This window comes from Mandrillus leucophaeus, unplaced genomic scaffold, assembly GCF_000951045.1.
Source record: "Mandrillus leucophaeus isolate KB7577 unplaced genomic scaffold, Mleu.le_1.0 Scaffold166, whole genome shotgun sequence".
Taxonomy (NCBI): domain Eukaryota; kingdom Metazoa; phylum Chordata; class Mammalia; order Primates; family Cercopithecidae; genus Mandrillus; species Mandrillus leucophaeus.
In genome coordinates, this window is record NW_012101654.1 from 46,965 (window position 1) to 63,370 (window position 16,406).

At 39.9% G+C, this 16,406-nt stretch overlaps 1 protein-coding gene across 1 annotated transcript in view; it reads right to left on the reverse strand.

Moving 5' to 3' along the window:
* Positions 1-1,018: 1,018 nt before the first annotated feature.
* The window catches only part of NOX3 (NADPH oxidase 3), a 64,515-nt gene continuing 49,127 nt past the window's right edge, over positions 1,019-16,406 (reverse strand). The window contains exons 12-14 of the mRNA XM_011976420.1: positions 13,185-13,309; positions 2,460-2,613; positions 1,019-1,225 (exon numbers count right to left, since the gene is read on the reverse strand). Of these exons, the coding sequence (XP_011831810.1) occupies positions 2,487-2,613; positions 13,185-13,309 (252 nt within the window). The 3' untranslated portion in view covers positions 1,019-1,225; positions 2,460-2,486. The remainder of the gene's footprint in view (positions 1,226-2,459; positions 2,614-13,184; positions 13,310-16,406) is intronic.

Here is a 16,406-nt window from a genome sequence, read left to right on the forward strand (position 1 = left end):
TCTTCTTTTCTTTTCCACATTTTTTTTGGCACTTCTCTTTCTCATATATTCTTCTAGATAAACTTTAGGATATTTACCCTTCCAAAAAATCTAAAGAGAATTTAAAATTTGACTGGAATTTCACTTGACCATTAATTAATTTGGGACAAATTTGTAACTTTAGTATGTTTAATATTCCTATTTAGAAACGTGCTATTTCTATCCATTTAAAAATGTCTGCCTATGAATTGCATGTTTATTTATCAAATCGTGTTGTATAATTCTTCTTAAATGAACTTACAGGTTTGCCAGATTTTTGTTTCTGTTTTGAAGAGACGATTTCAATTTTAAATTCCACATTTTCTATTTGGTCATTGCTGCATTAAAGAAACCTATTGACTTTTGTATTTTCTTGTGTCTGGATAGGTTTGATTCTACATAGTTTGCAGGGAAGTAGCATAAAGGTCAAAACACAAAAGGGGGTGCAAACAGCATCCCCAGAGATTAAAAAAAGTGGCAAAATCTGTGTTTACGGGCAGGTATGTTCTAATTTACTAGACAAAATTAGATGACCAAGAAAAGTACTTTTATTTTCAAGTAGACAGAGAAAGAAAAGTAATAATTAAACATGACTAAGGTAAAGATTAGATTTGACTATAGAAATTTCTGGTTGCAAAGGCTGAACTAAACTCAAATGGGGAAATAATTACACAGAAAGATTGGTTCTATTCAAATTAGGAGAGTTTGAATTATATGCATCAAGTAATACCTCAAGTTACTGAGAAATTCCAATGCAGAGATAGTAGAAATAATTTTTTTAGACATGAATGGAATATTCCTAACTTATAAAATCAATATTAATATAATAGAAAGCATCAGGTCAACATAAAAATCTGAGGATAAAGTAAAAGAAGTGATCAATTTATAATTTAGAACTACTTAGAAGAGCTTAAGAGGCTGCCTTTGTCAAAACACATCATGCCAGATCAATTTAATTCTCTTTTATGGCAGAATGGCAGTCCACAAAGATAAGAAGCCTTTGAGAAACATAATATATTTTAATTTCAGTAAAAGTTTCTGTGTTGTTGTATATGACATGTTATTTATAAGCTAACGAGGTATGGTATGGTGTACTGTTTGCAGTAGTTAATTATTGTTCACCAGTTTCCGACTGGGAGCTCATATCAACAGGCCATCACAGGAATTCCTGGTGGAGTTCTTTGGAGTCAATAACGTGATTGAAAATCTAAACAAAAGATTTGAGATATTATCAGTGAAATATGTAGATATTACAAACTACATACCAGTATTAGTGTCTGGGGCTAAACTTCAAAACAATCTTGAAATATTAGAAAAATTCTAAAAAATTAATCAATATTAGTAGCAAGAATTATAAGATGTGAGGAATACTTTGCGAACATCTTGGGAGTAAAATAGTTGCATAGTATAGAAAGACGGCACAGTGGGAATTAAAGAAACAATTTCAGTTATTTTGTGGGGCAGAAGTTGAGTAGGAGTGTAAGTGTTAAGAAGACCACAGACCAAAATGTGGTAGAATAAAAAGTATTTGTTAAAAGAGATTGAGAAAGAAATATGAAAGGAAGATGGAAAGGAAGGAAGGCAGAAAGAAGGAAGAAAAGAAAACATAGAATTTGTTTGTAAATATATGGCATATAAGCTCTAAGAAAGTCCCTCTTCTGCTCAATACTAGTCACGCTTCTCAATGCATTTTAAAAGGATATGAAGAAATGGAAGTGAATTTGAATAAGAGCAACAAGGTGATAGAAGGGCTTGATATATATCCTAGGCCAAAAGGTTAAGAATTTAGTATTGTTTGGACCAGAAAAGGGATAGGAAAGGGATGATTTGATTATCATTTTCAAGTATCTAAAGGACTTTTCTGAAAGATAACCTCCGTTGGTGATTTCTGTGGTCTACAGAGGATGAACAAAAGCACAAAAGGAGCTTCAGTTTAAAGCAGAAAAGATCAGGTTTGGATATAAGTTGTGGGTCTCTGCCATCAGGGAAATGAAAATTTGAAATGATTTCTAAAGGAAACTTCAAGCCAAGCAGCAGCATAAGTCTCCATGTTGGATGTAACGTTGGGCGTGGAAACAAGTTTGGGAAAGACAGCCTATGCCAGGGGTCAGCAAGCTCTGGCCCACAGGCCAAATCCAGCCCTCTCCCTGACTATGTGGATGGTCGATGTGCGAAAAGTGACTTTTACAATTTGTAAAAATTTCATGATACAAGAAAATTATATGAAATGTGACTTCAGTGTCCATCAGTAAAATATTACTGGAACACAACTATGCCCATTCATTGACATTATTGTTTGTGGCAATGTTGGCACTTTACAATGGCAGAGTTCAGGAGTTGAGAGTGGGACCATACAGCCCACAGAGCCTCAAATGATTACTATTTGGTGTCTTGTGGGAAGAGTTTCCCAATCCCTGACCTATATGATTGCAGCCACTTACACAATGCCTGGTCTTGACCTCCAAAGTCTAGAAGCTCTCCTTGTTGTAATAGAAATGAACACCTCTGGGGTCAGCTGATGAATACAAGCGGCACATCTTTTGAAGGGTCCTTGAGAGAGCTTTAGGTCCACAGAAGAACACGCCAATGCTGCTGCTGCAGTAGGGGTAAGAAAAGGAAAGAAAATGTCACCTGGAGGCAAGGCCAGCCAGAAGCCAAGACAATAAGATTAGTGAAGTGGTTGTGACTATGAGGTTACTTATTTATTTTTCTCCCTTTCTCCCTCTATGTCTTTTTTTCTTAGATTCTTTTTTTCTACCTGCTTTCAGCACCATGCTCTCTCCCAGGTTCTCAGTATCCTCCCCTGAACTAATCAGGGAGGTGGAACCGAGAAGACTGAGGCATGAAAGCGGCCATGAGACTGTTGAGGGGTTTTGATACAGAGGGATTTTGATACACCAGGCTTTTTGGCCAGGTGACCTTGATTCATGTCTCCTTGGATACGTGACCAGATGTAAACTTCCTGAGAACATAAACCTGATCTGTTTTATTCCAGCACCTGAAACAGTGCATACAGTGGACAATCAACACACATTTGCTGAATGAGTGGCTAAATGGCTTTGCTGAGTAGTATCTGCGTGGTCTTGGGCAAGTCACTATACCTCAGTTTCTGCATCTGTAAAAGATGATAAGGACTGCTTTGTGTGTTTTATCAAAAGCAAGATGAGATAATACATTCAAAAGGGTTTTGAAAAGGTTAGTTATTACTAATATCTTGTTCAGCCCTGCCTTTTTATAGATAGTAAAATTTATGCTACAGTAATAGCAATTTAATTAATTTCTCCTGTTGGAATTATTTTAATTTTCAAAGAAGGCCAGAAGGGAGAGCTGAAAAAGAAAAAGACATTGCTGATAACACAGTCACCCAAACATTGTCATCTCTAATCTTGACATTGCTGAGAATACAGTCACCCAAACACTGTCATCTCTAATGTTGACATTGCTGATAATACAGTCACCCAAACACTGTCATCTCTCATCTTGACATTGCTGATAATACAGTCACCGAAACACTCATCTCTAATCTTGACATTGCTGATAAGACAGTCATCCAAACATTGTTGTCTCTAATCTTGACATTACTGATAACAGTCACCCAAATATTGTTGTCTCTAATCTTGACATTGCTGATAAGACAGTCATCCAAATATTGTCATCTCTAATCTTGACATTGCTGATAAGACAGTCACCCAAATATTGTCATCTCTAATCTTGACATTGCTGATAAGACAGTCACCCAAACACTGTCATCTCTAATCTTGACATTGCTGATAATACAGTCACCCAAACATTGTCATCTCTAATCTTGACATTGCTGATAAGACAGTCACCTAAATATTGTCGTCTCTAATCGTGACATTGCTGAGAATACAGTCACCCAAACACTGTCATTTCTAATCGTGACATTGCTGATAATACAATCACCCAAACATTGTCACCTCTAATCTTGACATTTCAGAAAACTGTGTCAAAGAGATACTTCCTGCATATAGTGACTATCCCAGAGCTGCTCAAATGCCTTGTGACTTAGTTTATATGTAAACACCACATTCATGCTGGGGTTCAAAGTTGTTTTTGGAAGTTGGGCTGCATCAGTCTCTCTATAGAGATTTTCAGAGACTGTGTCTTTTTTCTCTTGTGTTGAATATTACTATTCTTTGTAGCATTTTTTCCAACTTCTAGCATAAGCTGAATTGGTTACTCTAGTGTGGATCAAAACTTCTCAAGCTTTGCTGTGCATAAAATCATCTAGGCAGATTGTTAAAATGTAGATTGCTAGGCTTGAAGTCAAGGAATGCATGTTTAGTAAGGATCTCGGGTGATGTTGAGGCAGATCGCCCTGTGAGCCACACTTTGAGAAACACTGTCATCAAGACATTCTTTGGGCTTCAGGACCAGCTCCCTATACCATCTCTGTTTCTTCAGACATAGATCTTGCTGAAAGTGTCTATATAGCCTATTTTTTCTTAGCTTATATGTTAACATGATTCTCTACCATGTATCATAGCCACATTTTAATTGTGTGTTCCAGGACCATCACATCCACAGTAGAAATTGATGGTTCCACTGCATTTCAAACTCCAGCTTCAAAGGAATTTATCAATGGCTTAATTTACAAATGACAATATGTTTAAAATGTAGCAGTACTGCTTTCAAAGAAACCATTCCCATGGCTAAATTTGAGAAAGTAATTTTTCAGAAAATATTTCCCACAGAAAAGTATGAGTTTATGGCTTAATGAAGAGATTTTGAGGTGTTTATGGAAATGAAAGGCAATGGTTAGGAGTGCTCTTGGCTCCACCACTTCGTTGCTGGGTAACTTTGGGCATGTTAATTACCTTCAGAAAGCCCCCAGTTTCTCATCTATAAAATGGGGAGAATTATAGAATCTACCTCCTAGAATCTCTGTGAGGATTAAGCAAGACATTGCAGGTCTGGCTGCTGGTCCTGTGTCTGGCACACGGTGCGCTCTCAGGAGCTGCTAGCTTCCTAATGTTATTTTCCCATGTGATGACTATTGGTGTCTGCCTGTTCCGTGAAGCTGAACAGAAGATGCGGTGCGGGGTGTTGACACAGAGGTGAGTATGTGGACTTACTGAGATCAGCACTAGATTTTTGAGCTCTGGACTGAAACATTTTGAATGGTAGATGGGTCAGGTGAGACCCTTCCCAGTGAGGAGTCACAGCTTTGCTTTGTGTCTGATGCCCAGAGGTATCCTTGCATCTATTTTCAAAGATGCTGTTATGGGTGGTGATATTTTTCCATTAGTGTAGATGTCACCAAAGAGATTGCCCACTGGCCCACTCCAACAGGCTAAGACTGCCCTTTCGTTTGCAGCGACAGTAACTGCAAACCTGATGGTGCCCTTTGATGCTCTGCCTTTAAGACTCCATTTCAAAGGATTCTGATTGCTGCTGCCCGGTGTTCTACTGGTGTCCCCAGCAGTTCACAGCTCCCCTGCCTCTTTTGAAGTTGTGGCTATCACACTGCACAGCTAAGTCCACACTTTACTCAGGGGCCATAACCGCCATGGTGATGCAATCACCAAAAAGTTTCACAAAGGCTGTTTATTATCTACTTTCTGCTAAGGTGGAAAGGTCAGCCCTTCACTGGCTTTCTGTGAATCACCGTTCCCACATACAGCATTCTTCTGCTTGCCTGGCTTACTCTTCTCGGCATTTATGACTCCAAGTATGGAGAATTTCTTGTCACAAATGCATACTGTGAATCACAAGGCAGAGAATCCACGCAAAGTAGTTAAGGGACAGATGTGGCATCTTTCCTTTTTTTTCTTTTATGAGGCAACGGACAAGTGCAACAGAACCCTAATGGGGTTGGTAAAGAAAAAATTCTTCTATGAAATTTAATTACCCACAATCCCTTGGAATTAAAAAGAGATTCTCTGCAAAAGAAGCATAAAAACACAAGGTGCTATTCTTCAGTTTACAGTATGCATGAGCTTGCACACGCATGGGGGAGCTGGATCGGGGGCAACGTTAACGGCATTGATCAGTCTGGGCTGCTGACTTTGATGAGAAAAGGACAAATTTTACACAAGCTGCAAAGATGGCTAACATTCACGGCATTATTTTTAGCTCTGATAAACAATAAAGAAAATTCTCCTTTCCTTCTCTATGTCTGCTAAATAACTGTTGTGCTCTTCTCTGTGGGGTTAGTGCATTTTTCAAAAAACAGTTCAGTGATGCCATGCATGAAAGGCATCCAAAATATCACCCACCAGGAGATTTCAGCCCCGCAGATAAATGGGCTTGTGGGTGCGCCCAGGAGTAATCCTACCACCTTGCTGAATTCCCAGGTTCTGCTGCCGTGAGCCCTTCTCTCCTTAAATTGTATGTTTGTTTTTATGTGTTGGCTTTTATGCTTGGTAAATTATAACCCTGTAGAGGCAGACCCTAAACCCCATTTTAAAAAAATCAAATTACTTTATACCCTGAGTGCATTCTGCAAATAAAATCAATAAACAGAAGCTTCCCGTGGATTTATGGAGGCTTAGAAAGAAGATGAGAGCGACAAACTCTGTATCAGACAATGGACACAACTTCTGGTTAATCCTTTCTAGTGAGTGTTTTTCATTAGAAATGCCTCCAAATGATTCATCACATAATTATATTTTGTACAACACCTTCTTTTTTCAGAACCACAGATGATAATTGTGCTGGCCAGCTTTTTTTTTTTTTTTTTTTTTTTTAACCTATCTCCCAGTTAATTTGTAGCAGCCTACGACATTACTTTTCTCTGTGTCCTAATTACTCAGTTGCTCATGAGTTGCTGCAGATGTCCCTAACCAGGCTCACTGTGGTGATTCTCCTCCTGCCCACACTCCACAGGCTCTGTTTTCTTTGGCAGCCAGAACTGTGCTGTTCGGACTCTTGTCCCAGCTCCCTCATTGGTCTCATGGTGCTGCCACTTGCACATACTGGCCATTTTGCTGGGCTCTGAGGTGCATAGATAAAGTTGCTTGTAGCTGTAAGCCCTTGAGAAGCTTATGGTCAAATGGGGAAGAAAAATGAAAGCAGCTGACTGGTAGCATCCGATCCCAGGGAATGGTAGAGCCATTGTGCCAACCTTCCCCCACCCCAATAAAACACTAACATATATATGCCTTCGTGCATAAGTAACCAAATATTTTGCCAAACTAATAATTTGATAGATAGGTAGTACCATCGAAGAAACTTTGCAGCATAATGATAAATCCATCCTGTACTCACCCATCTCTCCAATTCCCCCTACCACAAATGGAGTAATTTCAGCAATTTTCATTGAGTCTTCAGTTGGCTCTAACCAGAGAGATTGATGCCCTCTCGTGGGAAGGAACTATGGGAATATGCTGACAATTTCCTCATCATAAGTTTATGGTGTCTTTATTTTTCCCATGAAGCTATAATTTATCATGTGTTGTATTTCCATTTAAGTCTATTTCTTTGAGTATTCTGAACATTTTAGTCATATAATGAATGTTTAGGATATCCTGTTAGATAAAGGGCCCTGTATGCTATAATCAGAATGCTAATTTGTTAAAAATATCATTTTAAAACATTTTGCACATATGCACATACAAATGAGAATTGAAGGGTGCGTACACAAGCAAATGTGGATCCAGATGGACACATTTACTCAATTTAGTATAAAGGTATTTTCACGTTTCTGAAAACAATGGGTGGTCTAAAATACATTCATGCAATATGGATTAGAAGCCCCCAATCATATGGTAAGTTGACACCTTTCTTCATCGTTAGGTTGGGTTAAACTGTTCTAACAAATGGTAGTACTCTTCCATTTTTTGTTTCTTTCTTCAGAGTTAAAAGAAACACTTCTACTGAAGTTACCAAAAAAAAAAAAAAAATAAATGACCAAACCTTTAAAGTTTTTATGGTAATTAATTACATCAAATTTACACCTAAAAGGCCTGGTGAAGTTATTAGCAGATAAGTTGAAAGTAGAAAACTATAAATATTATCTGAAGTGTAAGATTGAAGATTTAAGGCCTATGGAAAATCATTTTATTCAATTAATTTAAAACAACTGATCCATAAATTCAGAAATCTGAGTATCTGTACAATGTGTGTTTATCAAAAAAGCAACTAGATGTGACAAGGGTATTTTTATTTTCATTCTGTCTACCTTCTTGGAAATATTTTCCCGATTTTCTGAACATTTACCTAAAGCTTGGGAACATATTGACAATGTTTACAAAAAATGCAATATAGTTTCCATTTTTGAAAAAGATAACTTTCTCTAGATTAGTAAGACATAGATGTCAATGCATATAATTAGCCTACTATATTTCAATTGGGAGAATAATTTTTAATGTTTTTGTTTTATAGTACTTTTCTGTGCTTTGTCTAACTGAAATAAGATACAATTTTCACGTATGTGAATTTGAATATATTAATAAAAGGCTTATAATGCATCCACTTAATATGTGTTGATTGTCTTTCAAAACTATACTTGTGTTTTTGTAATATAGCTAATATAATTACCAAAATTAATTACAAATAAAAACAATAGAACACACTTTTCCATTTTCTACTGTCAGTCTTTGATCTATTTTTAATTTTTCTTCTCTCTTCCTTATTTGTATTCATTTTGATGCCCATCAATTTGTTTCTCTATTACTGTTATTTTTGCAATTTTCTGGTTCCTTTATAGCTTGTACTACTCTCTTTGATCTGCTTCCCTTCAAGCTTTATTTTTGGTGCTGTTTTTCATGTTCTATAAAAAATCTTTTTGCCCCTCTTCACTTTATTCTTTTGATTTAACTCCTTCTTAGAAAAAGAACAAACTCCAGCTTTGAGTGAACAGGTAAATATTTTTGAAAGAGTGAGTCCGGAGAATCCTCGGCTTCGCGCTGATGAATAGAAATGGTTGAGAGCCTACTTCAAAGGCCCTCAAGAACAAAGAACCCTTTCTGAGGCCACTAACAAATCCACCGATTTCTTCTGACCCATCTTTGCCAAAAGATATGAGCTAACGACAGGACAGAACTGTCTTGTAAGAGTAGCCAAGCAGGCTTGGGAACAAACATATCCTTGACATAATAAGGGGAAAACATACTGTTTATCTCTTTAATAACCATCCTGAGGAAAATTAATGTTACTTTGTCCTTTGTGCAGAACAGTAATTGGATTGTGTGTTTCATTTATATCTGGACAAAGGCCAGGATATTGAAATACTTCTCAATATTAGATTTTCTTGTTTAAAAATTAGATTTTATTGGCATTCTCTTTCCGAGATTTCTTCATTAAAAGCTTCATTAAACATAAATCTCCTTTTACACAGCAGAAAACAAAATTATTTTAAGGAGGTCATTTTAAAAGTCTTTTGATAGGGTGGTGCTAAGCTTTTGACTAAAGGCTTGTCTTTTCCCAGGGATCTGGCATTCCAGGGATAAAATGATTGACTTTGCCTTCATGTGTCTAATATTAATGACATGGATGTTTGAAGCTATATAACAAGTTACTATGTTCTAGAGTCTAAGGCTATTACAAATATGATATCAAAAAATTGGGGACTAGGAAGTATGCTGTAGAGGTTTGATTCAGTGATTCTAAACCTTGGGGGCCTCGTCTACTCTGGAAGAGAAGTCATCCATCAAGGAGAGAGAGTTTGCATAGCTACTGGGCTGCAAAATACAGCTGAGCATTAAGTACGTTTCTGCACTTAACTTTGACTATGGCTTCTAGAAAGGTACTAGCAACGGGGAAAGTGATGGTAATATAGTTTTTCTACCTTAAAACTGATTGCTCTTTACTCCCTGCAAAAAATTGGACAGGCCCACTTCTCAGCACTGAGTAACATAATTTTCTGGGCAGAGTTTGTGCAAGCCCAGTTTTATCCTTTGTCTCTTGATGCTCCGTGTTCCTGGCTCATGCCTTTTGGAGGGAAGAGGGATAATTAAATAGTTTGGTTTTAAAGGCCTTCCCCACTGGACTGCAAGCTTTGTGTGTAAAAATAAATAAATACATAAATAAACAAATGCCATGTGAGATGTCAAAAAGGGACAATCCTAATAAAGACTGAGACTATCTAGAAGAACCGAAAACCAAGATATAGATGTCCACGTCAAAGCCTGTGAAGTGAGAACATTTATTCCATGATGACTGAAAACCGAATGTAAAACATTTATCAGTGAATATATATGGGTTTTTTTTCCCCTAACGGAGAAAATAGCAACAAAAAAAACCCCCGAGTTTTCTCATATCAGCTTGTAATATTTTGTTAGTTTCTACCTATAATCTTTTCAAGGAAATGGCAGATGAAATGAGCTCGTCTCTGCTCTGGGTGGGTGTGAGGTGGGGGTGGTGATTTAGACTCAGAAGCCCTGGGGGCCCGGGAGCCAGGGCTGGGTGTGGAGCAGGAGCTCAGAGGAACCAGATTCTGTGGCTGCAGAAGCCGGGATGGGTTGGAAGCACGCATTTGGAGAGAAGGTAGAACCAGAACTGGATTCTAGGCCATATGTCCCCTGGGGTCAGGGCAAGAAGCAAAATGGAGCAAGGAGGTATGAGGAAGTGACACCTGGAAAAGTCTCCAAGGCCACTGCCACAGCTTATGGAGCATCAGAATGAGCCCCATGGGGCAAGAGCAAGATTGCAAGGTTGCGCAGCTGCTCCACTCACTCCCTCCCCAACTGTATGCTTGAAGTCATGCTTTTCTTGGGGTCTCTTGCTGGAAAGCCTGTACTCTTGGCCTCAATGCGAGTCAGGAGTAATCCCCACAAGCACGCCTTCAAACCTTCTCTTCCCTGGGTGTAAACACTCCTGCTTCTCTGCAGGTTGCTGGGTGCAGGGTGCAGAGAGGTCTGGCAGGGGCCTCACAGAGCACAGGGCAGTTGAGGTCTGAGTGACTTCACAGGGAAGAAGGCAACTGGAATCAGATGGTTATGAATCTTGGATGGCTACCTGATCACTCCTTCCACATCTCCCTCCTCGTTAACATCCTTCAAATAGCTGGTCCAGGGAGTCTAACGAATTCCATGACCACTGATAAAAAAGAAAATGGCATCTTTCTGGCAAAGAGAGAGTGTGAAAAAAATGTAAAAAAGGAGCAGCCAAAATCACCAAAAGATAAATAATATTCACCAGAGAAGTACTCTGTGAAGCAGAACAAATACGAAGGAAGTACAAAGAGTTTAATGAAGCACGCTGTGTCTGCAGGAAGCCCACAAGGCAGAAATGCAAGGACTGAGGCTTTGAAGGATGCAAGACAATGGAAAAATCGCTGGGGATACGGAAGCAGTCAGAGGAACCCTAGTGGGCTTTAATGTATTCTTACTGGTGCAATACAGAGAAAGCGGATGGAAAGAAGGTCAGGGTATAGAAGACCCAAGGGGCATGATTATTAAGGCAGATATGAGTGTCACGTATTAAACTCTGTGACCTGTCAATAGTCTATTTCCTGACCCTCCAACAGTGCAGTCCTTGGAACTCTTGTCCATCTGTATCTGCCCGTCTGGTCATCTTATCCAGTTTCATGGCTCCAAAAAGTCCATGTGCTCACACCTCTGGCTGAACTTCTCCCCTGAACGTTTGCTTCTTATATTCATCTGCCCACTCCATAACTCCACATGGATGTATGACAGGCCTCATAAGCTAAACATGTCAAAAACTGAACTCCTGATACTCCATGTCTGCCAACCAGCTGCTCCTCTTAATGTCATCACCAAATGGTAAGTGGGGACTCCATTCTATTGAATAGCTTGAGTCATACCTCACATCCCATCCACAGTCAGTTCAGCTCAACCTGCAAAAAACCCCAGAATCTAACAATTTCTCATGACCTCCTCTGCAGCTCCCTAATCCAAACCACCACACTGCTGATCCTCTCTGGCCTCTCCACCTCTGTCCCAGGCCCCTCACGTTCCCTTCTCTTGCAGCATGATCCCACGCCACTCTACTGCTCAAACCTGTAAGTGCCTTCCCCTCTGTGAATAAAATCCAAAGTCTTACGATGACTCGCAGCTGTCTTTGTGACTTCTCCTACAGTCTGACTCTTGCTGCTCTCCCTCTCACCTCCTCTGTTCCAGGATCATGCCAGGAACGATGTCTCCTGCCTCAGGGTCTTGGCACATGCTCCAGTTGCCCACATGGCACACTCCTTCACTGCCTTCAGATCTTTCCTCAAACATGGAAAGTGTTCTTTAATGAAGACAATATTAGGACATGCTGACTTTTAAGAGCCATAGACAATGAAGGTTCAAAGCAAAGACTGACTTAGGAGACATCACAACAATGATAACTGTTTGCATTAGTGCTCCATACTACAAGTATATTTACATTATGAAAACAAAACTGCGAATGGATGTTATCATCCATATTTTTCAATGGGATGCAAAAGCTCAAATAAACTGTCTCGTCCAAGGTCACACAGCCAGTAACTTCTAGAACCAGGAAGTGCGGGCTTCACTTCAGTTTTGTGGCCCCAGAACAAGTACTCTTGCTTCTCTATATTGAAATTCATTATATAATGATAATAATAAGAGTAATAATGGAAATGATAATAAAAATAATAATAGCAGTGATAGCAGCTAGTGCTTCTTGTGTACTCCATACAAAGCACTGTTTTAAGCCTCTTACATGCATTCATTAATTTTATCCTTGCAGACTCTTAGGAGGAAAGCACTATTATTATCTGCAGTTTGCAGAGGCGGAGACGGAGACAGTACCAGGGTAGGTAACCTGTCCAAGGTCAACCAGTGGTAAAGGCAGAGCCAGGATTTACAGCCAGATGCTGGGTCCTTAACCACCACCCGAAATCCCTGCTTTGTCTTCGAACATTTTCTCTCTGCTTTTGCTAGATGTGCTAGATAGTGTACAGTTGGACAGGAGTGAATTCTCCAGTTGGCTAATTAGAGATCAACTGCATCCACCAAAGATGTCTTGAAAGCATATGCAGTTGAAGAAATACCATCTTTAAATTGAGGTTAAATGTGAAAAATTGCAACATAATCAATAACTGTCAGAGGTTGTAAGAGCCAGTTCAGCAGAGGCTTGTGGCCCCTGAAATATACCATTGACCACCTTTTCTAAGGTAGATGTTTTGTCTCTAATGGAGATGCACAGTCCTGCAGGTTAACTTTTCACTCCAGCAACCTTTGCGTTTCTCCAGAGAAGAGCCCAGCAGGGAGAGGAGCAAGATCTTGCCTCACCTGGGGTGACTGTAGGCGATCTGCTTGAACTCGTTGTTCCAGTTGGGTCTCCCATAGAAGGTCTTCTGTTTTAAGCCTGTGATCACATCAGTATTTTCATCCCAATGTAAAGCTATGTGAACAGCCTAAAGTAAATTTGTGGCATTAGATGACATTTAGAAAAAATATATAAGCCTTCTATCGATAAAGAATAAACTAATCATGTTCATTTGTAGATTTAATTAAAATATGTGTACAGGGCTGGCAATGCTTATCACTATTTGCAGATGTCACCAATGCTGTACTTTAGGGCAAGCATCATATCTCATTTATGTCTGAATCAGGCCTCGTCGGAACCAAGTGCCTCTTTATACATAGTAGATGTGCAATAACGTTAACCTAGAAAGAATATTTTCCTTTGAAAGGATGAAAGTAATATAGTAAATGTGGTTAAGAAAAAGCAAGCACTAAATTATTTCCTTCTTTTCCTGCCAAACTTTTCAACAATTCATCTCTACCTGCTATCCCCTTTCACTTAACATTGGCTCCTGGGGAGTTGAGAAGGGCATTGCCAGATTACAGTGCTATGAAATGTCTGGGAAGAAACTGCAACTTACAATCAGACCTGCCTAGTGTGTTGAAACGGTGTGATGTATACGGTCCGGTTTCAAGTGCCGGGAGGCCGTGGAGCCCGGCAGGCAGAACATGGTGGCCAGAGCCTAGCAGGCGGCTTGGCTGGAGCTCTGTGCCTAATCATTCGCCTTGGAATTAAGTGACTCCATCCAGGCATCATGTAGCTAGTGGTCAATAAGTGAGAGCCCACAGCGTAATCCCTTGTGATCATTTTTTTGTTTGTTTGTTTTTGTTTGTTTGTATGTTTTTGGTTTTTTTTTGAGACAGTCTTGCTTTGTCGCCCAGTCTGCAGTGCAGTGGCACGATCTCGGCTCACTGCAACCTCTGCCTCCTGAGTTCAAGCAATCCTCCTGCCTCAGCCTCCCAAGTAGCTGGGACTACAGGTGCATGCCACCACACCTGGCTAATTTTTTTTTTTTTTTGTATTTTTAGTGGAGATGGGGTTTCACTGTGTTAGCCAGGATGGTCTCAACCTCCTGACCTCATGATCCACCTGCCTTGGCGTCCCAAAGTGCTGGGTTTACAGGCGTGAGCCACCACGCCTGGTCATGATCATGTTTTAAGTTGCCGTCATTTATTTTAGCCCCTTCTGCGTTCTGGTAGCTACCTTGCTTCTCACCTCCTGGGATCTGTGTCACCAGTGCTCATCCCTTAGACCCCTATGTGGTGCTCTATTTGCCCTCACTCTCTTGACTCATCCTGACCCTGACCAGTTTGGGTAACAACCCTGCTGGGTGCAACTCATGCCCCAGGTCCCCACTGCAAGCCTGACTTTCCTGGCTGACTTTCTCTCCAGTTTAAAAAAATAGTTGAATCTAGGGAGGTTCAGCTGAAAATAACGGAAGTGTCCCAACAGGCCAGGAGACAATGGCAGGTTGATCTCAGAAATCCAAGCCAATTATATATAAAAGAAACCTGAACTCATATGTTCATTACAGCAGTATTCACAATGGCAAAATCATGGAACTAACCTAAGTGTCCATCAACAGTTGACTGGACAAAGAAAATGTGTTATATACGTACTATGGAATACTATGCAGCCATAAAAAGAATGAAATCATGTTCTTTGCAGCAACATGGATGGAGCTGGAGGCCATTATTCTAAGTGAACTAACTCAGAAACAAAATCTCAAATACTCTGTGTTCTCAGTTATTGGTAGCAGCTAATCAATGGGCACACATGGACATAAAGATGGGAATAACAGGCACGGGAGGCTCCAAAAAGGGGGGATGGTGAGAAGGGAGTGAGTTTTGACAAAGAATCTACTGGGTACTATGTCCACTATTTGGGTAATGGGTACACTAAAAGCCCAAACCCCACCAGAATGTGTTATACCCATCTCACAAATGGGCACACACACCCTCTGAATCTAAAATATAAAGATAAAAAGAAATCCAGGTTGTAGAAAGTTGTGAGCAGGCAAGTCTGACCCCAGATGGCAGGGCTACTGCTGGAAAAGAGTTGGGGTATAGGACTCTGTGCAAAAAGAAGGTGGGGAACAGTGGCAGAGGGTGTTAAGTGATATGTCAGGCACGGGAAGAGAACAAGCAAAGCCATGGGTGTGTGACCATGCGCAGTGTGATGGGTGAACACGCATCCTTTGGTGGCTCTGGTGCCAGAGGAAACTGATGGGGGTGGGACACAACTAGTGAGTCGGAGTCAGGCTGGGAAGGGCCTTAAAGTCCTTGCTGAGAAGTTTGGGCACCATTTCACACACAAAAAGGGCCTTCCCTACTTACACTTGTGGTACCGCCAATCACTGATGTTCAAACATTTGGAATGATATTTGTCCCATATTTCTCAGCCCAATGTTCAATTAATCTCCAAACTCTGTTGATTTGCCCTTCATAATACCTCTTCCATCTGTCCCTTCTGTTCTTGTCATTTTGCCACTTTGAGGTTGTTGAATTCAGTTTAACAATTGGGTATTTCTAAAACAGCCTCTTGATTCTTTCCCGACAGAATGCACTAATTATTTTTCCTTTAAATGTTGAAATTAGTGATTTTTCTGCCTGAAATTTGGGAGTCGAAATAATTTTCAACATGTCATGGCAAAAATGTAAGACATCTATTTTAATTTACTCGTGTTTAGAAAAAAATGTATATTTTATAGCGTATTCTTGGAAGTAGTAGAGATGGGAGGGGGCAGGATTGTGTTGTCGCCAAATCAACTTCAGTTCTCGGTTATGAGAACTTCAGTCCCATAGCTCCCAGTTGGCAGGGAATACCTAGGTGCACACTGGGATCAATGCACCTTAGAAGTAGAAGAGCAGGCACAGTACTTGAAAGCAGAAGACAGAAGCTGTCTGTACTTCACCAAACCGTTCATCAGTCAAAAATCCCACTTGAATAAGGAAAGTGTTTGTTTGGAAAACATAATTAACACTATATAATTCATTAAGATGTTTCAAGCCTGGTTCCCAAGAAACCTACATTTCAAATTATCCCAAAGGATTAAATATTTAAGAAGGACTGCAAATAAGACCATAAAAATTCATTAAGCTACTGAATTTCTAGCAGAGTCTTATTCATTTGCAGATGTACAGAGTCAAATTACAGTGATGTTCCTTAGGGCCAGTGTGTGTGTGTGTGTGTCTGTGTGTGTATGT